General features: G+C 35.4%; 1 protein-coding gene across 2 annotated transcripts in view; it reads left to right on the top strand.

Moving 5' to 3' along the window:
* Window positions 1–8,198: 8,198 nt before the first annotated feature.
* LOC106464154 overlaps window positions 8,199–24,635 on the top strand; it is a 41,908-nt gene continuing 25,471 nt past the window's right edge. Inside the window, exons 1-2 of one of the 2 annotated variants that reach the window (XM_022391842.1) lie at window positions 8,199–8,432; window positions 24,252–24,446. In XM_022391842.1, the coding sequence (XP_022247550.1) occupies window positions 24,276–24,446 (171 nt within the window). In that variant the 5' untranslated portion in view covers window positions 8,199–8,432; window positions 24,252–24,275. The remainder of the gene's footprint in view (window positions 8,433–24,251; window positions 24,447–24,635) is intronic. The other variant, XM_013924275.2, reaches the window with a different exon arrangement.

Genomic DNA, 24,635 nt, shown 5'->3' with positions numbered 1-24,635 from the left:
TTCTGCCTTTTTGTTGGTCAAGCTTGATTTCGCAAAAATAATTTATTTCAGTTACTGTGTGTTTGTAATTAAGCACAAAGCTACACAATGGATACCTGTGCTCTGCCCACCACGGGTATCGAAAACCGGATTCTAGCGTTGCAAGTCTGCAGACATACCGCTGCGCCACTGGGGGGCTATTTCAGTTAGCTATGAAATGTAAGGTTAGGGTATACTGTGGTGTGGGGTGAGGGTGGTAGTACTTGCCCCGTCATTTTTGAAGGGCTATACGCTAATAACAAAATAACACACAAAAAATTACCTAGTTATAAGACGTGTTTGAATTTGATATTTTTAGTGAAGATTGTAAAATATATTAAATAAACTGTTATCAGTATACTTGTGCAGAGATGCACATTAAGCTAATACATTAGGCCTTGTATATTAACAAACAACCATCTGTAAAGCGCAATATCGTTGTGGGTACAAATAGTTGTTTGTGCTTGTTTGCATCAGTCAACTTAATTTTGATATGATCTTGCTTGCTCATATCAAACATAAAATTAAAGTAAATTAAAACAATAGTAGTTCTGTGTGGTAAGTGAATATTACGGTTTTCTGAGAAATTTTAATTTTTATCCGTTTAATTGAGTCTACTTTAATTAGTCTCTCATTAAAGAATAGTCATAAGCAAACCTAGTCTTTTAAAGAACTTAATTCTAATGTTTTTTAATATAAGGCATTTTTCCTTATTAATTTATACATATTTATCAATCATTTGTCAGACACAACATTTAGTGGGCCTCTAAGTATTATATTTTAGTTTACTTCTTGTAAAATTAAATCCATGTGATTGTCATGTATCAGCTTATCAGTTATCATTCTGTTCATTGAATTACGAAAGCTCTTTATCACTAGAATTTCTTACCCAGATATCATGTCACCCTTCGACTTTTTCAGGTACTTTTATGAACCCTTAAAAATTCAGGCACCCAGGTCAAATTTGTAATTTAACAATTTGGCCTTACGATTTAGCTATTGATTTTTCTAGGTACAGCTGATAAAGATTTCTTCCTCAATCTTTGATGCCGATTTTTTAAAGTGCGTATACATAGAGTGTATGTAACTCCTCCCAATATAACATACTCCATGTTAGCAACTTTAGAGAAACAAAGAATTGTTCATTTTGTTGGAAATGGAATCTTTTTACCTGCTGTAAATGATTTTGGTTATGAAATATTGTTTGTTTTTAAGTCTTAAACTATTTACTGATCATTTGTAGCACTCAAGCCAAGCTAAATACACACACATTGTAGTTTGCCCACAGTGGAAAGTCAGTAGGTTTATAACGCTAAAAATCAGTCTTAGATACCTGCGGTAGGCTGATCACTGATATCTCATTGTTAGCTTTGTGCTTAACAAATAAACAAACTGTAGTTGAAGTTTTTCATCTTGAGAATGATTTAAAACTGTATTTTTATTCATTTTCGTTTAAAGTAACAACGGGCTGTAATTACTGCATATTTACTAGTTTTGCAACTTTAGCCCAATTTGTGTGGTGTGCAGGCATACCATGTATTTCCTACTTCTTTACTTTAATATAGAATTTAAAAAAAATCAATTATTCTGAATCTATGCAGATCACGAGATCCAGAAAGCCTTTAAATTGACTTCGCAGTCCATTGTAACTGGACTTCATCTAGTCAACATCTGATAACACTCCTGCAGAACTTGATTTCACCAATTACATAAGCAAGACTGATGATACTTTGATCATTTCTAAGTACCATCTCGAAAATGGCAATACCAAGTCAGAGATGAACAACATGCAACTGAAGGTCTACCCCTCCAATCACACCTAGTCTATTGCTATTTGCCAGAAAGAAGTTGACTGGTTGTATCACTTGGAGGGCTTGGTATATTTCAAGATCTTCTAGCATGTTGGCTGTTCCTATGTCAACCAGAAGCTAGAATTCGTGCTCCTCCACAGCCCTAAGGAAGCTTAGTTGACCACAAAACTCTTCAGTGCAAGATATCTTCCATGCTTCCCCACATCAGATCTGGCCATCGCTAGTTTTCTGGAGCTGTAGGAGCAGAATCTACCACTTTGTGTTGGTTATCCTCCAAACTGATAGCATTACTTTCGTTGATGCTCGGCAAAGTGCAGGCACACTGCTGGTTCTCTGAAACTTACTGATCCGTCAGTTAGAAACAATAGTCTTGCCGACTTTGCTGCTCAGCAAAGTAGGCCAGTTCACTCGCCATTGACCCAATACATCCAAAGCAAAGCAGATACATTGCTCCTTCCATCCTGACAGAACCATCTTTAATATAAGCTACAACATGTAAACCTTTAGACTCGACACCTCTTTCTTCAGTATCAAACTCTCTTTTTTGGTCGTGAATACTCGTATTAACAAAACATGCAATTCCTTCAGGGAGAAACATCCATTTAGTAACATAACTCAAGTGTTAAGGTGAACGCAATGCGCATTTTAGCAAAAACATAAAATTATGCAATAAAATCCTGATCATGACACTAAACATTTCTCCTCCTTACTTGTGGTATTCTGTGGTTTAACTGACTTCCACAAAGAGTTATAGGCTGGTTCGATTTATATATAGAGGATCGATAGGATATATCCTAAAGTATTACTGAATCTCACTAAATTGACTGGATCGTTGCAGAAATATGCATAGAAATGGAATAGGTACTATCTCTAGAAAACAACAAAAGGGTTAGAATGTGAAGACAACAGTTGAAAGCAGTTCTTTCTTTATTTTACATCATTTAGATTCAGAAGCCAGGAGCATATGGCTAGTATATGCAATTTCACACTCTACTTCACTCTGCATTTGCAATAAAATTGCACCAGTTCCATTACTTCGGAAGTCAGTCTTCAAGAGGAATTTTCTGTCATTTCATGGCTATGCCAACACAGAAGTCTCCTTGCTTCGTTCAAAGTACATCTTCATTTTAGTGGGAGCAGAAAATGGTGCTGCCATCTTAGAAATTTGAACACAAAGTTTTGGTAATATGATGCAAAACTAAGTAAACTGTGGACTTCTTGCTTGGTCATAGGTTGAGGCCAATCTCTTACTGCTACTATTTTGGCAGGGTTTGTAAAGACTTCATCTATATATACAATATGACATAAAAACCACTTCTGGGTACATAAGCACGCATTTATCAGTGACACAACGGATGCAACCCAAGCATTGCCATTAGCCTTGGTTACTTCAGCTAAACTTACTGTGCTTATGGTCATTCCAGCATAAAGCTAGGTAGCCAAATGACACTAATTACAAAACAACACTGGGGCTCCATTCCTTCTCAGACAGTTAACTGCGCGAGCTAATACTGCCTGCTTTCAGACAAGAAACAGTTCTTTTCATGCATAGCTTGATAATCATATTTTACGGGACTGACACACTAGACTTCATCTGCAGTAAACAACAGAACATCACCTGTGTATATGAAAGTACTGCTCTTGCTTATGCTACATACACTCGCAAAACACTATTACCACTACTTGTAAAGTAGAAGGTTCACTGTCTGGGTAGAGCCTAATTCATGGAATTGTTAATGAACTTTAAAAAGCCAGAAGGTTTGACGCTATGTTGGATAACAATGATGTAAGAACATGACTTTGTCATAATGCATCATCCAGGCCCACATGTTGAGACCCTGTTTATTCATGAAATATCCTGATCCTGGACACTGAATGGGAGTTGAAACCATTTTCACCATAACAAAATCAAGCCATGAAGTAATACACCAGTGTATAGATGCAATGATTAATACTTCAAAAGCTTTTGAAAGAGGAACTGAAGGACCTAGATCTAGCATGGGTGTTCCTTGCCATGCAGCAAAGTACAACTCACTCAGCACAGAGAAATATAGCACAGATGCACGTAATCTGTAGTACTTCTATGGTCAATTATGAGAGCAGAACGGTGTGCCGTACTGCCGCTATAAGTCACTGAGCCGTGGTTCTTTGATTGTGCTACAGATGCTGGTCCCCAGACTTTGCATAATAATGTCTGGAGGATACCAAAGTATTACCCATAATTATGCTAACATTCAATAACAGTTTAAAGACCACATTCATTACAAAGTGTTCAGCACTTGTGAATACGATGTGTACTGCTTAAAGAAAGATCCAGTAGAGGCAGGGTAAACTCCAATAGAGAATTGTTGGATCTCCTCAACAGAAGGTAGATTCGGATATTACTAACCTACACCCAATAACAGAGACCATTAGAACACACTCATTGCCCTAGACTACTTCAAAAAGTATTCCAAGCCAATCCATTGGTTGATACATTGGCACAGTCCATAGCTTATATGTTGAATGTACAGTTCTGACCACGAGATGAGATTAACATGGATCAGGGAGGTAATTTCAACAGCCAATTATTTTCTGAGTTGCGTAAAGTCTTAGGTGTGGTGAAGACAAACATTTTGCTTTATAATATACAATCCGATAGTTTAGCAGAACTGGTAATACAGATTACCAAGTGCATGCTTGTCAAGTCTGTCAATCCTGGTTAAACCTACTCAGATGAGCAATTACTGGGCAGTTGAACAGAGATCTATAGACTGTTTACCAAACATGTTCATGTTTGGGTGGAAAATACTTGTCCCAGTTGACGTGATGTGTGATCCTCTCCTTCAAGAAGAAGAAGTCCCATAATGTCCACGGGAATATGTGAAATCGTTAAGGTCTGCATTAAGTGATGTGCATGTCAAAATCCAGGAAGGCTGCCCAATGTCATTAGATGTGCTACAACAAAATGGTAAACGAATGGATGTACCAATATGGAGATTGGGTCGGGGTGTTGTACATGCTAGCAGAATGGAAGTGGCTGAGACCCAGGTGGACAGGACCACCCCTCTCATAGTTTGACAGATTCGTCTATTGATATATGAGTTACAGTGGAAGTGAGGCAATGTAAAAGCGTGTTGAGCAGGTCGTTAAGCTGTGTCTTTACTTCATAGTCAAACGTATTGTGTACTGGCTTGCTCAGAAATCTGAGGTTAATATCATTGAAGATATTTTTTCAGTGAAAGAGACTCATCTGATGAAGGGAAAAACGCTGAATGTACTCATTTGGCTGCCGGTGATGAGCCAGGTGAAAAAATGCTGGAGTTAGAGGCAAAACAGAAATCGATTAGTCACCTGAGCTGTTGCTGACAGCCTCCCAAGCAATATGGTTGGGAATAGCTGATCAAAGAGCTAGAACAGTTACTGTTTGTAGGGTCAGCTACAATTGTTTGACCTGCTTTTTTAACGAAAGGTGGGAAATTGCCTTCAGAGAAGAAGATGAGGGATTGCTGCAAACAGAAGGTGGCCATTAAGGTCCAGTGAAAGGAAAGTTGGTACACTTCTGTATGAAGCTTCTCTATAACTCCTAATGTATGAGTAAATGACACAGAGGAAGAGTGCATATTGGGATATAGCTTCATGTGAAGACATAGCTGTGAAGTTAGGCAACCTTCAAATAGCTTCACAGCCTATGATCAGGTAACCCCTGTGCACTACATGGCAATTACTACATCCAAGGTTAAACTTCCAGTAACAACAAGGAGAGTAGTCATTTTACTAACAAGAAATGAAGTACTCAAAAGCAATAAATCTACATCTAGTTACAGGAATGTGGTGGAACCAAACACTTCAGCACGTCTTGGGGAATTTATGTTTGGAAGCTCTTTCGTGTATATAAAGAATGTGTCATACATAATTTCACTTGGGAAAGGCTTAAATCAGCTAGTGATAAAATTGAAAGTTACTATGCTGTTGATGCTGATTAAAAAGGATTCTATCAAAGTGACATGGTATGACTGTGCGAGAAAGGATGAACTGCAAAGTTAAGTAGGTGTTACTAAGAGCTCTAATTTGTACAACAAATCAATAGTGTGGTTTAAAGAATCCAGAGAGACAGACAATCCAAGCCAAAAGTCATCCATCATGATTTTCTTTGGAAGTACGTCTTAGGGAATGGCCAACTAGTTAATTCCAGAGAAGTATTAATTAGCAGAAAGTTAACCTGGTGAGGAAGCCCAGAGGATCAACACGGTTAAATCCTCCAGGAGATTCACTCAACTGCCTACCTAGGAAGAACTCCTACAGTGACAAGATATCCACTGATAATAACGGACAAAACGTCATCTATTCTGTACACTATTAACCTCAGAAGAGAAAACCGCCAACAAAGACTAGGTGAATGGGCAGTTTAGTTCAATTATATTAGAATTTGAACTTCAGGAAGGGGGTAGTGTTATAACCTATATTTTCAATGTTTTAATTTAATGTTAACTAGAGGACGCAAAAGTTTAAGGTGTATTAACTTCGACTAAGATCTCTAGATCTTACATCAGTGTATTTGTATAAATACGGGCATGCAGTTAATTCAGAGATGAAGGGTTCAGTGAAATATCCATTTTGAGCAGTCAGTGAAAATTCAGAGCAGGTAGTGATTGATCGTGTCTATTAAGTTAACCAGTCGGTTAGCAAAGAAACTGTTGAACGTGAAAACGTTATTTATGAATATAGGCTTACAACTGTGTCCAAGTGAATGTAGCTTATAGCAAACGTAGAGGGAGTAATAAACTAATTTGTTATCGTTATGTAAACTACACTTCACATTATTTGCACCAAGTAATCTAAAAGAACCCACCAAATGACAGAATGCAACAAACAAAAATTATGCAGAATTGCACAAAACCAACATCATCTATAAAATAACGTGTAATAACTGTCCAGAATTCTACATTGGAGAAATCGACAGAAAATTGGAAACCAGACTCACTGAACATAATAAAATACACTATAATTTTAAAATTGGAAACCAGACTCACTGAACATAATAAAATACACTATAATTTTAAAATTGGAAACCAGACTCACTGAACATAATAAAATACACTATAATTTTAAACAAAGAATCAAACATCAAACGCAAATAAAGGAAGACTGTCGTACTCTAACCAACACCTCAGGATACCAAGATACCTTTACTAAGCTGTTAAGCAACCTCCGGTCATGTGATCTCTTTGTTCCATATTGTATATACATTCCTGTTTCTAAGTGAGCTATTTGTATCTCATGACGACAAAAGTTCTTCGAAACGTTGTACATTTGTTACTTGCAATCATTTCCTTTATTACCCATTTAAGCCGTTTTCAAACTTTATTAACCATAAGTAGATTCCTCGTCATCAAACTCAGATGTAGAACAAGACTACCCATACTCCTTTGCCTTTGATACTAGCAATATTTCGTTTCAGATAATCAAGTTTGCTTAAATTGAAAAAAATCAAATTTTCTGTTTTTTTTTAATATTTTTGTGACATAGAAACAGATGAAATTTTACATGAATCTTTATCGATCTTCAATGACAAAACCAACTATTTTGAATTTATTTTGCGTGTTAATGTAAATTAAAGCTTAAATTTAAATACAATAACATACGTTTCATTTTGGAATATTACTGTAAAACATTAAAACACTTAGTGGTAGTACCTATACTTTTAAATTTTGTCCAAATAGCTGTATACATATTTAAAAAATGTTTACTTTCCACTTGAAATGTACATATTCATATACACATTGGATTAGTAGTCATTGGTTCTAGTGGTTTTATTTAAGGTTTAAATTTACACTATCTATAGCAATATATAAACTTTTAGAAAGTAAGCTTTCTTAGATAATCATTTGTCCATCAATGGGTCAACGGGAAGTTTAGAAACATAAAACTTTCAAATTCGGGGTTCGGTTTCCCGTGCTGAACAGAGTGCAGATAGCTTATTACGTACTTTTACGCTAAAAGAAACAAACAAACCATGCTCATTTATGTCTTATATTTCTACCAGAGTTTAGTGATTGTTATTTAACACGTTGACTGCTGATTCGCCGTATAGGGTCGGTCAACCTCCGGCAGATGAATGCAACAATTTCGCTCGCGTTTAAAGTAGCCGCAGTCAAAGAGTTGATAGTTAATTTAAACTGCGGATAATGGACAAAATTTAACATACTCTGAGAAATGCAACAACGTAACAAGGGTTATTACCTATTATTGCTATTTGTTACCACTCTACACAACAGTATAATAACTATTCTTCTTCATCATCGGGATTCGGTCCATGTTTTGGACCAGGCTTAGCGTTGACCTCTTTCTCTCTCTCAGTTACTGAATCTGATGCTTCAGTCACGTGACTGAAAGATCCGCCTACTGAAATAATTATTACGACACTTCCACTTTTTTTTGTTTTTTATAGCTTGTTCTTTTGTGATGCTTATGTTTGAGTTGAAATAGGGTGATGGTCTAGGTAAACCTTTTAACATCTGTATTGAATTATTATATATTATATTTTTATTAGTCAGTACCTTTGGTATTTTATCATCTAGCCTTTGAAGATCAAGCCGATTCTTCGGAGTATAGGTGCTGGAGGTAAGCCTATTTGTGTACACCTAAAACGCTATCATTTTACACCAGTTCACTTCTTTGCATGGTAAAATCCTTATACAGACTTTAATTAAAATGTAAGGTTTAAACACCGGAAGTTGTCGGAGTATTTGAAATAAATAGGTTGACATTTATAATAAAAATCACAAACTATAGTTTACGTAACTGAAGCAACATTGACTAAAGTATAATACAAGTAGTTATAAATAAATATAACGAGCTCCAGAATACAAGTTACAGAAAATTCATTATTCTGATGGAGGCGTAAAGCCGAAACGTTGAGTTAAGAAAAAATACTTTGAAATATTATCAGGACTTTTTTACGATCGTTACTTTATTCATATTAATGAGTAAAGATAATTTTTTCATTGCTACTGTTAGCTTAACCTTTTTTCTTCTGTTTTGATACAGGTCAATATTATATTTTTCATTCAATAAAATAATTATTACAATTTATTAATTTATAACCTAAGTTATTGTATCTTCTAGTTAAGATTTAACTAAATTGAATCTAACGTTAATTATTTTAGTCTCATTAAAAATTGCTGATCATATAATTTATCGCCAGTAAGGTTATACGCAAAGTAATTATCATGTTATTCAAATATAACATGATAATACACTTTTGATGGTACTGTTTTACGTTTCTAAAGAAAGGTTTCAGCACCCGTAATCTGTGGGTTATTTGAGAAGTTAACATTCTTATTTCAAAACAAAAGTCCCCCAGTAGCACAGTGGTATGTCTGCGGACTTATACTGCTAGAAACTGGGTTTCGACACCCTTGGTGGGCGGAGCATAGATATCCATTGGTGTAGCTTTGTGTTTAAATACAAAACAACATCAAAACGGAGATGACATACTCTATGTTGAATTGCACTTATGATTATAGCCATACGTTTTAAAAGAAGAAAGAAATAATATTTTGAAACCCACTAGACACGGGGTTGTCAGACGTCAACATTTTAGTTATTTCTCCGACGTCCTATAAGATGGTAAAGCTTCCAGTTTTTTTCGGATTTGTATAGGTTTTAATGTTTTTAGACAAGCTTATACAACAAAACTGAAAAAACAATGTATCATGTAAAGTTGAGTATCCTGAATCTAGGAAATGTAATGTCTATCTATTCTTTAAGCTAGTACGCTTTCTTTAATCCCAATAAAGTATAAAACCCGAAATCTAATATTTTAATTTCACAGCGAAATAGACTAAAACGAATAACACAATAGAATGCCCATTGACTATAACGAAAATACAAAAAGAATGACAACTTAAAACTTAGAATTCCTGATGATCAGGGCACTTTAAATCCCGGCACTGAACATGCTCACTCTTTCAGCTGTACGGGTGTTACAATGTGACTGTAAATCCCATTATTTGTTGGTAAAAAGTAGCCATAAGTGAGTGTGGGTAGTGTTGACTAGCTACCTTATTTCTTGTTTTTAATTATGCACAAAGCTACAAAAGGGCTATCTGTGCTCTGCCCACCACGGGTATCGAAACCCGGTTTCTAGCGTTGTAAGTCCGCAGACATACCGCTGTGCCACTGGGGGGCACCTGCTTTCTAATCTATCACTTCTAAATTAGTAACGACTAGCTCAGATAGTCTTCGTGTAGATTTGCATGAAATGTCATACACAAATACACACACGAACACAAATCTTGAAATCCCTTATGACATTATGTAGACATGAACTATTATACAAATTAAAAATGGAATGACAAGCTAGAAATACCGAAAAATCTAATATAAGGAAGAAATAACAGTATGTATCTTAAAATCTCAGGCAAAAATAATAAAACTCTTTAACACAGTTTCTGAAAAATAGAAGTGGAATGGCATGCGGGGAATAGCAAAAAACAAATCCAGTAAAATCATAAATAAATAAGGAATTACAGCTTGTAACTCAAAATCCCTAACAAAAACCTTAAAACCCTAATACTGCTTCTGAATAATAAATTGCACTCTCAAAAAAAAAAGTAAATTAATTTCTTTAAGGATGTAACAGCTCTGCTACTTCAGTCCATTTTAAATGAGTAAATTTACACCATTAAGGAGTAACAACTATTATACAACTTGAAAGGTGTACAAATTCTGTTATTCCTTTAAGGCGTACGATTTTAAATATTCTTTCAAGGGTATGAGTTTATGGTCTGTAAAACTTCAAGATTTTGTTTAGATGGTAGCAGAGGTGTCTTTCCCAAAATCATAAATTATAAAAACAACGAAATACCTATTGCAATGTTTGTGGAAGTGGATTATGCAAAATTATAAAATACAGCTACTACTCAAAGTAAATTGTATTATACTTCCGTCGAAGGTATAGGAGAAAATCAAATTATAGTGATGAAAAAATGTATTGCATCACCCAATATTTTCAAAATTCTCTTCGGAATCATCGTCTGTTTTGAGGCCCTAATGCATATAGGTGCAAATGGGTTTCATGGATGATGCAACACTATCTAATTATTTGCTACAGCATGTGGGTGATGCCAAGGGTTACAAGCTAACTCCGCGAAAAATAAAACATTGTTTTTTTGAGCAAAGAAGGACTGTCGACAAGGGAGTTTGCTAGAATAATTAAATTTAACCAGTCTACTGTGAACCACTTGGTGCAGAGATATAGAGACTGGCTGTGTGGAATAGTGGAAGAGAAGGGGTATGAAGAAAGCTTCCACAGCAGCTGACGATCGTGTTCTGAAATGCAGGAACCTGCACAAATGGCGACCGTCGTCCATAAATCTCAAAAGAGCAGGGAAGAAAACTTAATAGGTCACTATCACTGTACGTACCGTCTGGTCTCACCTGTATTCAGCCGGTCTCCCAGAAATAAACCCCTCCTCCCCAACAAGATGAGGCTCAAATTGGCCAAAGAACATGCTGACGGGGCTTAAGCAATGTGGAGCAAAGTGATATTCTAAGATGAACAAAGTTCAACCTGCACAGGTCTGATGGGAAGCATTTTGTATGACGTTGATGTGGAGAAGAGTTTCATCCAGTGTATTTGAATGCAACTATGAAGCATCTGCAAAGTAAGGTGATGTGGGGATGCATCTCTCGCTGGGGTGTGGGACACTTGCATTTTGCGAAAGGCACTGTTAGCGCTGACAAGTCCCGGTTAAAGCCCACAATTCAGGATCACTTCAGTGGAGCTGACCAGTGCACATTCCAGGATGACTCTGCTCTATGCCACAAGGATACAGTGGTTGTTAATATTCATGCACTATATGCAGTAGACGTGAGATAAAGAGGAAATTTCACTCTACGTGTATCGAAAAGACATTACTTCCAGGGAAGTATTATCTTAGAAAGGAGAGGATCAAGACTATACACTGGCCAGGCAACAGCCCAAATATCAACTCTATCGTAAACTTCTGAAAGGTAATGGGTAACAAAGTGCAAGACAAGAAAGCAAGAAGCATCTTAGAACTGCATGAAGCTCTAATCCGCGTGTGGCATCATGAACTCACTCCTGCCAACGTTCAGTCTCTTGTGCATTCTATGCCATGGCAATGTTAAGCGGTTAAAGGCCAGAAGGAAGACAACTAAATATTTAAACAATAAACACTCTGTGACCACTTTGCCAATTACATTAGTGACGTTATCTTCAAATCTGGGCTTTTTACTCAGAGAATATTTTCTTATTTCCAAGTATTTGTTGATAATCTGCTATAATACGTTTGTAAAGGTTTGTTTGTTAATAGATATGCATACATGTGCTTAGCATTAAAAACTTGTTTTTTGTACATTTATATTTTGTGTAACCTTTATTTAAAAATGTATTTCAATGGGAAAAAATTGGCTGTAGTAATTTAAGAAAAATTTTACCGCCTTTTAAAGAACCTTAAATATACCTCAATTCATTCAAAGAACCCCAGTCATTATACTGCCATCATGAACCTCTTTCTGGACTGGGATCCACGCACGTACGTGTTTGGTGTAGCACTTAATCCGGCTGTGGTCGTATCATATGTATATTTTAAATTTCTTCTCACGTGTAACGTTTCTGTATGTTACTGATTTTTTTATTTAAATTTATGAATGACAGAAATGTTATTTGAAACGTATTGAGATTAAGACCACGTTGGAATTATAATTTAATATTAGCTTTTTTTAAAAAATGCAGTTGATTTTGCATATCAGGATCTTGTTATATAAAATATACGATTATATTTACAACAGCACGCATCATGTCAAAGGACAGTACATCAATGAGGAATAAAGACCCTTATATCTACTCCAAGATGAGTAAAAAATATAAGTTATGTGCAGAAGGGAAGAAAACTTATTCCTTAAAAATTTAAGCAGGTGTAAATACAGGTGTAACAGATGGAGTATAAGTATTTTTATTCATTTAAGTGAATGTAAAATGGAATAAAAGTAGTAACAACGTAATTTACATAATAAAACTTCATGATATAATGTGTATAAAATAAAAGTGGAATGGCATGGAATGACAAACTAGATATAATGTAAAAAACAACCCATTAAAATCATAGATAATCAGGGAAAGACAGTTTGTATCTTAAAATTCGTAACAATGTTTGTGACAAATTCATAATTGTAATACTCTAACACATATAATAAAACCCTTGGTGCTACTGTCAGCTATTTTCGTTTTATAATGACAAGCTTGGAATACCGAAACAACCAGTAAAATGTATGATAACTAAATAGTAACAGGTCATAGTTTAAAATCCGAACGTAAATATTTTGATTTACAATGAAGTATTTGGGAAGCTTTGTAGTGTATGTTAAAATTTAAACCCTATGATATCATAAATATGACAAATAATAACCATGTAATCCACAGCTGAAGAATAGCCAGAACTTAAACTATCGACACAGGTAAACCATCATAGTTTGTAAGTGTAGATACGCACGCAGTGCGTGTTTTCTTTCTGTCAGAGGCATGTATATATCTCTTTCGAAACGGGTTTAGTTCATATCTTAATAGGAATGTGGAGCTGTTTTATTCTGCCTTTTGCACGTGTAATGTTTGTGTTCTGAAATAATCACTGCTGCCCAGTTGGGAAACGACAGACTCACTACATATGGATGTATGATAACTGTAAATTCGTTCAAAATTGTGTTCAAACCTCAGTCATAAGAATTGTTTTGCTGCATTGTACCGGAACAAAGGAACCCATTTTTTGTTGTCTTTCAAAATTTGTAATGTGTACTGGAGGGATTTACACATTTTGATAAAAAGTTTAGAAAAACGACCTTTACACTCCAGATATATACATATATATTAACCAACGTTTCGCCTTTGAGGCTTCCCCAGGGTTAATATGCACAACTGTTTAATATCTGGAGTGTAAAGGTAGTTTTCAGGGTTAATATGCACAATTGTTTAATATCTGCAGTGTAAGGGTAGTTTTCAGGGTCAATATACACAACTGTTTAACATCTGGAGTGTAAAGGTAGTTTTCAGGGTTAATATACACAACTGTTTAATATCTGGAGTGTAAAGGTAGATTTTTAAAACTTTTATCAAAAGGAACCCATTACACTCCTCTTTATTAAAAGTTGCATTGTTGTTCTGATAGCTGTCAGAAACGATAAATAACAATAGTTCGCCATGTTCTTGAATACCTGTTTTATTTTTTTAGAGTGAAGACTTGCTATTTCACGTGTAGAAAAGATTACTACATTCAAACATCAGTGTTTTCCAGGTCTCAACACTTCAGTGTTGAATGGAATCAAAACAATTTCTTTGTTGAGAGCTGTATTATTTCCCAGAAAAGGATAAAAATATCAAATTTACCAGCTGCAACGTATATATGTGTGTGTGTGCATGTTGTACATGCTTAAAAAAGGCTGTTTTGCTTTGCATTGCAAACAACAACAGAAATTGCATCGTCAGTCAGTTTCAGGCATATATCAGAGAAAGCTATTACTTACATTGTTTGACTTTGTTATGGAATATTCGGTTTCCAATCATGTCTCATGGAAAGTTAACATTTATATTGTTTGACTTTAGTTTGGAACGTTGGACAACTGGATTTCCATTTTGATCAGTGAAGCCAAAGAAACTGGTATTACTGAAATGTGATGCACGTTCAACTGTTTTTAATTTAATTCAGTGTATAACATTCCGCTTGCTTTCTTTCCTATGTAAGAGTCAAACAAGCAGAATGCAGCATGTTTTCCATGTTGTGCTTAGGTTCAATGCTTAGACTTCCTGCAATCATTTGTAAGGTTATCTAGCATTTTATTTTCCTAATTTGTTCTCTTCATTACATAGTTTGAAGATTCTAGTGACGGTTACACAACTTAGTCATAGTAGTATACCTTGTTTTTTTTTCACAGACTTATTTGCTCTTTCACGTTTTAGGTCCAGCATGGCCAGGTGGTTAGGACGCTCGACTCACAATCTGAGGCTTGCGGATTCGAATCCCCCTCCTACCAACCACGCTCGCCCTTTCAGCTGTGGGTGCGTTATAATACGACGGTCTTTCCCACTATTCGTTGGTAAAAGAGTAGCCCAAGAGTTGGCGGTGGGTGGTGACAACTAGCTGCTTTCCCTCTAGTCTTTCATTGCTAAATTAGGGACGGCTAGCTTAGATAGCCCTTGTGTAGCTTTGCGCGAAAATCAAAATAAACAAACAAAATATTTCACGTTCCATCTGCGCATTTCATTACAAAAGTGCTACTTTGTGCACAAAGTGAATCGTATATTTTTTTCACATGTGTCACATGTATCGTGTTGTCACGTTTTAATCTTTTCAGTGATTGTTTCCACAGGATACAACACTAGAAATAACCCGTTAACATTACTTTCGGTCAGATATTGAGACTTCTTTATTTCATAGTTTCCAAGCCCATATAGTGTGCACGTCTGTATTCAAAACGTAAAAAGTCTGCACGTAGAACGTTGCCAGTACTATTCTGTCAATAGACATGGTTTTCCAATACGTTTACTGCTTTATCACTTTGCGTTTGCTTTCACTGATATTGTTTTAGCGACTATATTGTTCTGGGGGTCAGTAAACTTCTCAGTAACAAGTGTTGCAGCATGCTGTGCTATGGAGTTACTGATCTTCTGGCAAAAACATTATTGGAAAGAAATGTTCTATTTCAATCACAAATTGCCAATCAGGTCTTGAAAAGACGTCAGTGAATAATTATTGACGAGTTCCTTTAGATCATATTTTAAACTTTAAACATCTACATCCGAAGTTATGGGATTGAAGCAGAAGGCATGCGGAGATTTAGGATAACACTGCTGAATTGTTTCCACAATTCTGTTTTTTTCTGTCAGTAAAAAAAGGAATGGCATATATTTTGTCACCATTCAGCTGCTACAAAATATGAAAGAAACTTTGTTAATCACAAAGGGTGGTAAGTAGATATCGCCAAAATTAAATGTAGTGTCATATGACATGAGCTGCGGAAGAGAAATATCACCACTGCACACGTCAATGAGGGCTTGAGCCTCACTTATGAGAGCATGGTGGTCAAATGAAATTGAAAGATCTGGGTAAAGGGTCTTTCCAATGCACAGCTAATACATACAAGTTGAAGATGTCTTCATTGGAAATGCGATGTTTTTCGTTTCTTGGTAAATAACATTTCTCACTTACTTCAAATTCCGCATAGATCCGCAGCAGAGTATTTGTCAGAGCCACTTTTAGACTTCAAACCTAAGTAGTTTTGGATATATTCTAACAGAGAACTCCTGCGATTCTGCAGCCTCATATTATGTGTCAGGGTAGACTTCACAGTAGGGGTGAATGGTTATTCATAATGTTTTTGTAGGCCGGTGGTGATGGTTCATTTAAAGTCTCAATTGTGTCTTTCTTAAGCAATAGATGTTATGCCGAAAACCAGGAATTGAATCTTTTCCTTTTCCTTTGTTGTTCTTTAGATAAGAGTAGCGTTCTAACACTACTGGATCATTCTTGGTACTAGAGGATGCTCAACAATGGTTATCCAGGAGGGAGATTTGTGATTCTAGCACAGTTAAAATTTTGTAGTGAGAATGAAGTGCATTTGTTTCACAGACAGATCTTTATCTTGGTTGAACATATATGGAGTATTAAAAAAGACGCCATTTTGTCTATATTGCTCTTGTAATTTACAAAGTATAAACCCCTAGTCAGGCACCAGCAAAAAAAGTGGGGTGTTATTAATATAAACTTTTACTAAATTGATCGTCATAACTAAAATGTATTTTCTCTTTGATCTATAGATACAAAATGTTCTAATGATTTGTTTAGTATGATACAAATGTAAATAATCCTGTTTCCAGTGGTTCTTGGAAGAAAGAATATTTTTCATGATTTTAATAATAGTTATTATTTTGTGATTTAAATAACTGATGTGTTTTTAAAGAAGTCAGCAATTGTATGGATTGCATGAGTTAAAAGAGACGTTAGGCTAAAAGTGTATAAAAACAAAATATATCTAATTTTTTTTTTCACTGAACGAGTCAACTCAAAATGTCTGTGAATGTGCAACCATTCTTGAAGTCAGCTAAATATTGCGTTGCTAATTACAAAAATGTTCAGGAAAATATTTTGGAACCAAGAACAGCTTTAGATCCATTGGATTGGTCTTTTATATTTGTTTATTATTCATCTAGGCCTTGAGAAAAACAATTGCCAGGGTAACGACATGTAACGCTAGGTGTTGCTTTTTACTTCGATTTTTTACAAGAAGATTCACGATTATGATATATACAGTATAATCTCGGGAATTTTGGTCACAACAAACAACAGCTGATAAAATAGTTGCTCTTACGCAAATATACTTGTATGTTATATGAATTTGACCTTATTATAAAAGCCATGTTGTATCACAGTAATCATACTGTTTGGTAGTTCATAACGTATGAAAATGACGGTTTGAACTGTAATATTAATTCATTTGCGGTATATCTTTGTATGACTTATCTTAAAGCGGTTAAAAATCTGGGGAAATATACAAAAATAAATAATTGTTGAAGCAATATACAAAAATACAGTTAAAACTGTTTAACTTAAACCCAATAGCTAAAATCTGCCACCTACGTGTCGACACCAGCCAGTATTGTACAGCAGTGCGGATGGTTAAATACAATTGTAATATTACGATACTAGCGTGTGATACTCTGATGGTACAATTGTACTAGTTATTCCCGTGGATTTTATCTCTAAATATACACATCGTGACTCGTAAAAAAATACGTTTGAATTTAGTATTATCTTTGGCCGAAAGTTGTATCATTTACCATTCTGCATAAAATACGATTTATCTAAGGATATGGGTCGGATGAGATCCTTTGGTCTAACTCAAATGCTACTTCAAGTTGTGCGTGGTTAGTATAATGTCTGATGTTAATTTCGTTTGAATATATTTTGAGCTGTTGAGATAATCCTCTGATATATAGGATTACTAAGGTTTGGTACCGATGGCTAGGGCGCTCGACCAGCAATATGGGGGTCGTGGTTTCGAATCCCTTCACTGAACGTGCTCATCTTTTAGCCATCAGGGTGTTATAATGTTATGATCAATCCCACTTTTCGTTGGTTAAAGAGTATCCGAAGAGTTGGCAGTGGGTGGTGTTGACTAGTTGCCTTCCTTCTAGTCTATCACTTCTAAATTAGGGACGGCTAGCGCAGATATTCCTCGAGTAGCTTTGCGCGAAAGTTAACAAATAAACAAACGAGATTTAGTAATGGTTGTGAATTCTGGTTATTATTTTTCTAGTCAAATAATTGTATTCAGTAATGTTATTTAGATAAGAAATATCAGTTATTTTTTAAAGCTTTCTTAATATGCTATTTTTTAAAAAAGTTGATCTGATTCTCTTAGATATAGATTTGGAGATCTTGTCAATAAAATGTTAATGAACCATTTTGAGAAGTAGGATGACGTGACGTAAAATTAAGATATTTGTCAACGTTCTGGGGTTTTCGATATATAAAGTTTGGTTGTGTGCTCAGTTTATCACGATGTTTAAAAATGTATTTTTAGAAAGACATGTGTATGTATTGTTAGGTATTTTTAATCTTTTCTCAGAATATACTTTGTACCTATACTTTTGTTCTAGTGTAACCGTAATAAAATAATACTTAACTATCGTATTAGAAACATATAACAGATTGAAAAAAGTGTGCACGTGTTGAACATAAGATTATTATCTGTGTAGGAAATTACACGTAGTGGTTGTTGAAAAAAGATAAAAAGAAGTATGTGATAGGTCGAACATAATATATATTATTATTAATATATATAATTGTGGATACAACGTTTCGGGCAATGCCCTTCTTCGGGTATCACTAAGTGAACAGTAGGCCCGGCATGGCCAGGTGGTTAGAGCGCTCAACTCGCAATCTGCAGGTCGCGGGTTCGAATCCCCGTCACACCAAAACATGCTCTCCCGGTGTCCGGACTAGGACGCCAGTGAGAATGTGAGAATCGCCATAAGCAACTACTACTGAACAGTAAATCCGTAAACAACAACAATGTTAGCTCAATACACATACATCATTTTCATAACTAATGCATTCATATATATATATATATATATATCTACATACACACATCACACAGGTTGTGGCTAAAGTAACAAGTCCTTTACGTGATATCTTGTCCTTTTCTACATTCTGCATGGTAAATGCAATGCTATAATGCAGTGTTGTTGTACATAGATAAATTGTTTCTTAGACAAAAAAACAACAAACCTTCTGCTGATTTCTTTAGTTATTAGGAACTGTAGACAATTTCTGTCCAAGTTCTTCCAAAATATAGTATCCACATTCGTGGAATACACATTACACAGAGCTCACACATGATGTATATATAGATGGATAGATAGATATAGAAGAATAACAAAGGTGATTTCTGGAACTTTTCAAATTCACTATAATTGAACGGTTGTCAATATTCGACAACATTTTTTGTTGAATGAAGTATGTTGGACGGGTGAAATAAAAACTCGTTTGTAACAAAGGATACTAAATTGTGCTTCTATTTTTTTCTTAGCATAAGAACCATTAAATATGCAATAAAAATACATAAAGGTACCGATACTGGAAAGAAAGACATACCGTTTTCAAGAATTCTAACAATATTGGCAACATAGTTCATGCATAAATCCGAGGGATATACAACATTGGATATGAAATTAGATGCCATCTTGTATAATTGTGTCAAGTTTGGTGCTGATTGATCAATAAATATAGAAACTTATAAGGAACAGATACACATACTGACCTTTATTTATATAGATTTAACTGTCATGTTAATATCTATTTGTATGATTGATAAACGGTAGATGAACGTCACCAATCATTGCGACTGTTGTGTCTGTCAGTTTTACGCACCTTCAACAGTCTATAAGATCTACTTCTCGTAATTTATTACGCTTTGGTACTTTTCTAACGGTCTGGTATTTATATTCACTTACACAGACCCTCTCCTCAGTGAATCAGCGATAAGCCTGCGGACTTATAACGTTAAAAATCGGTTTTCGATACCCGTGACGGGTAGCACAACACAGATAGACCATTGTGTGGCTTTATGCTTAACTACAAACACACCCTTGTACACTATACTAAGAAAGTCATGTCACATGCGCAAGTAAAGTACCAAAAAACATTTGGTTGAATATATAGCGAACACTTGTGATACTTTATGTGCCGAGCTTCTACTGACATTTATAATTTTATTATTGTTCACAGTATTATGAATGGTACGTCAATAAATGCAAAGTTATCACTGTGACGTACCAATTGTAAGCCACGAGTCAATTTTTATATCACTTAACACGTACAAGAGTTGGGAAAAAAATGGTCCTTTATTAGCAGCCAGTATCGTTTGTCCGTTGTTAAGCCAAATCTACACAATGGGCTATATATGTGTTCTGCTCACCACGGGTATCGAAACCCGGTTTTTAGCATTATAAACCTTCTGACTTACCACTGAGTCACCAAGAAGTTTTTATATACTAAACATTTTGCATGGGACAACGATATTTTAACTTAACCATTTGTCGATTAACTGTTTCTTTTGTCGAAGAATTATGATATAGTTTTTAGCCGATATGCAACATCCACTTATCCATGCTTATGACAAACTAAGTAAATAACTGATATCCGCAAGATGTATTACAGAGGGAGGCAAGATGTATTACAGAGGGAAGCAAGATGTATTATAGAGGGAGGCTAGATGACAAAATGATACCAAAGCTATAACTAGGGGAACGTAAAATTGATAATTCAGGAGAGCAAATGCTCCTTGCTCCCCTCGCGGACGCCTATGTAGTAAATGTACATTAATGTCCAAAACTTGAAACTAACAAGCTGATAAATGTGTAAAAAAATCTTATTATATTTCGGCCATCCAATCAACAGTCACGAAGCTTTTTGCATGGAATGAAGCCGTGGCTACGAATTACCTTCCCATAGTACTAGTTGATAAATATTTTGATATGATAATCAGGGGTTCCGGTTTATCGTATCTCATATATTTCTGCACCCTGATTAAGAGAAGAGTATTGCTGCCTGGTTTTTTGAAGGGTTCTAATAAAATTAGATTTTTAAACGTTTCACTTTTTCTTTTCATCAGCTGGTGGCAAAAAACAAACGAATTCACAATAAAACAATAAATACAATGAAGGTTTAATAGGTTAGTGGGTGAATGAAATACCAAATTTTTATATTAATTAAAGAGATGCAGGAACGGCTGATCAGTGCCACCTGTCAACTCGATCCCACTTGTTTAATAACTTACAGATTTCAAGTTATTGCCAGTAATCAGCGAGGTGCAGTGTTTTGGAACAACCAAATCCACTACCTAGAAGAAAATGTAGGGCCCGGCAAGGCCAGGTGGTTAAGGCGCTCATCTCGCAATCTGCGGGTTTGAATTCCCGTCCCACCGAACATGTTCGCCCTTTCAACCGTGGGGGCATTATAACGTGACGGTCAATCCTACTATTCGTTGGTAAAAGAGTAACCCAAGAACTGGCGGTGGGTGGTGATGACTATCTGCTTTCCCTCTAGTCTTTCACTGCTAAATTAAGGACGGCTAGAGCGGATAGCACTGGTGTAGCTTTGCGCGAACTTACAAAGAAACCAAGAAAATGTATTCAATTTTCTATGCCTGAAAGGAGAAGATTTTTGTCTGTTTGTACGAAACTGTTCGAATACAAAACTATTTGTGTACATGAGAGATTACTTCTATGCTGAAAAATAAGAAGAAGGAGAGTGAAATACATAACATTTCGGCTGTTTAGTCTGTTCTTCTATTTACTTTTCAGCGTGGAATGAACCTCTACTTGTTCCTTGTGCAGCTCTTACGATGACGCAGCTCCCCACACTAACCTATTTGTGTATACACTGTACATGCAATTTTCACACCTTAATTGTTGTTCGTATATTACTTAATAATAATAATAATATTTGTACGGTAGTTCTAAAAACGTGTTTATTTTTAAATATGTACTTTCGGCTGTATACTGTACACACAAACACACACATATATATATACTGTATATACAGTATACTGCACTTATATGTTTCTATAATCATAGTTACGCGCTTTCCCTATCGATTCTATATGTCCCCTTCCCATAGTTTGCGTACCACGGAGTAAGTTTACAAATTTGTTTTTCTAATAGTGAAGAAGTTTCTTCCAGTTGTCGTTTAATTACGTAATTACTCGTGGATTTTTTTTTCTTTTATTCCAAAATTTAATAATTGTTCATCATTTGCGAATACTGCTCGAGTGATGATTGAAGGTTTATTTGCTGTTAAACACAAAGCTACACAATGGGCTGTTTGTGATCTGCCAACCGTGTTTATCAAAACCCAATATTTAGCGTTATAAGCCCTAAGGCCTGGCATGGTCTGTTGGTTAGGACGCTCGACTCGAAATTTGCGGGTCGCGAGTTCGAGTCCCTGTCACCGAAGATGCTCGCCCTTTCACTCGTGGGGCGTTATCATGTGGCAGTTAATCCCCCCGATTCCTTGGTAAAATAGTAGCCCAATAGTTGGCGGTTGGTGGTGTTGATTAGATGCCTCCCTTCTGATCTATCACTGCTGTATTAAGGAAGGCTAACGCAGATAGTCCTCGAGTAACTTTGTGCGAAATTCAAATCAAACAAATATAAATCATAAGGCTTAGCGCAGGGCCATTGGCTCTTAACTATTGAACGATAAACATTTTAACACATTCAGGTGTTATATTGTAAATTTTACATTGCTCAGAAATCTAATTTTTATAGCTCTCATCCACTCGCCAATGGTGACCTCATTAGTGGCCATATCCAGTTCAGTATGTCTCTATTCCATTAAAATCGAACGAATTTGTTGGTGGTGGTCGATTTAAGAACTCGTGGTAATGTTTTGCCCAAATGGTTTTCCATTTATTTCTGGTATCGTGAGAACTTTGTCTTTGACGTAAACACTGCTTTGATAGTTGATGTCTCCAACTAGCTACCTTCCATTTGACATACACCTGACTTAAGTTACATGACATCAGTTTGTAGCGCCATGTTGAATGAAAATGAATCGAATGATTACGCCAAGAAATACGAATACCAACTAAAAGTACAATAAATTCACAATTTTCAACTGAAATGAATCATTTGATTAAATAGTGTAAAACACGCTACATGGAAAAGATTTCTTTGGTGTGAATAAATGACCCATGTTCGAAGAGTTAATAGACGCGAGAGTATATGGAACTAACATAGTAGATTTAAGATACCCACATATTTACATTTTTTATAATAATTTTGAAATCAGTTTTCACTTGAAATACTTTGAGGTTGTTGGGCCTCTGTATGAGTGACGATAAAGATTACACTATTTTGTCAAAAACAGAGTAGCTTAAGATTTGGTGACTTGTGCTGTCAACTAGCTGTCTTCCACTCTTGTCTTCAGTTCGAAATTACCAACAGCTATGCGCGAGTAGACCTTGTGTAGCTTTTCATGAAAATCTTAAAACAAAAAACAAATTAAAATCAACATTAATCTAAGAGTGTACATATAAAAAATCGTTACAAATACGCCAATATTCATATATAATTATAACATGTTATAGTTAATACAGTAAAGCCCCCCCAGAGGCCCAGTAGTATGTCTGCGGACTTACAACGCTAGAAACAGAGTTTCTATATCCGTGGTGGGCACAGATAGCCCATTGTGTAGCTTTGTGCATAACTTCAGACAACAATACAGTAAAATAAAGTTTAAACCGATTAATAAGAAATAAACGTTAAGTTGGTATTCAGTCATTAGCTTTACTTGGCTCATGGAATTTAATCTCGTACTCAGCACAACAAAAAAAGAAATTAAACAGGCTTTAAAACTTTCATATTATCAATGCTTGTGTTAAGTTTTTAAAGATACTTCACCAGAGTAAAAATGTTTAAACATTGTAGTCACATATTTTCCAGCTTAAAAATGAAAAACTTCACATATCATTATTTTTTCAACGTGGTATTTTTTTTTTATATTTATAAAATTAAAACCCGCTTTTATACATCAGGGTTTCTTATGTAAACAATAAACATATAGTTACAAAATATTTTCTGTACGTATAAATCCCAGAGTAAATATTTTTTTCCCACGATTTTTTTAAAATCGAGTACATTCTAAAGAAGTTTTTAAATTATTGTGTCATTTATGACTGCGCCCCAGTAGTTCAGTGGTAAGTCTGTGAAATTATAACACTATAAAATTAGGTTTCGATATTCATGGTGGTCGCATGACAGATAATTTTTTGTGTAACTATGTGTTTAAGAACAAACAAACAATTTATGTCAGCATAAGGAACTATATTTATATTGTCTTATATTTGATATTACAGTGGTGTCTTCGTCAATTTCACCAGATGCCAAGAGTTGAAAATCTTTTTGTGAGGGATTTCTTATATCCTTCTCTACAAAATGATCGGTTTCCAGGGTTGCTGCAATGGACTGATAAGGCAGCGATGGAATATGAAGTGAAATGGAAACATAAAAGCAGTGGAGAGTGGCAGGATTCGGAGTTCGAACATTTCGGGGTGAGTATATTGTGTTAAAAAAATTATCAAAACCAGCTTCATAATAAAGTCTTAGTAAAATAGACGTCAGCTAAATCATGTGCTAATCTTGAATTACCTAAACATATAAGTTTTCGAAAATATATGCAAACTATAGATTTCCCTGTATATTAAGTTATATACCACTCTAGTTATAGTACCACTCTAGTT

The sequence above is a fragment of the Limulus polyphemus genome, unplaced genomic scaffold (genome assembly GCF_000517525.1).
Source record: "Limulus polyphemus unplaced genomic scaffold, Limulus_polyphemus-2.1.2 Scaffold1572, whole genome shotgun sequence".
Classification (NCBI taxonomy): domain Eukaryota; kingdom Metazoa; phylum Arthropoda; class Merostomata; order Xiphosura; family Limulidae; genus Limulus; species Limulus polyphemus.
Note: the sequence above shows the minus strand (reverse complement) of the source record. Positions and strands in the feature narration are given on the sequence as shown.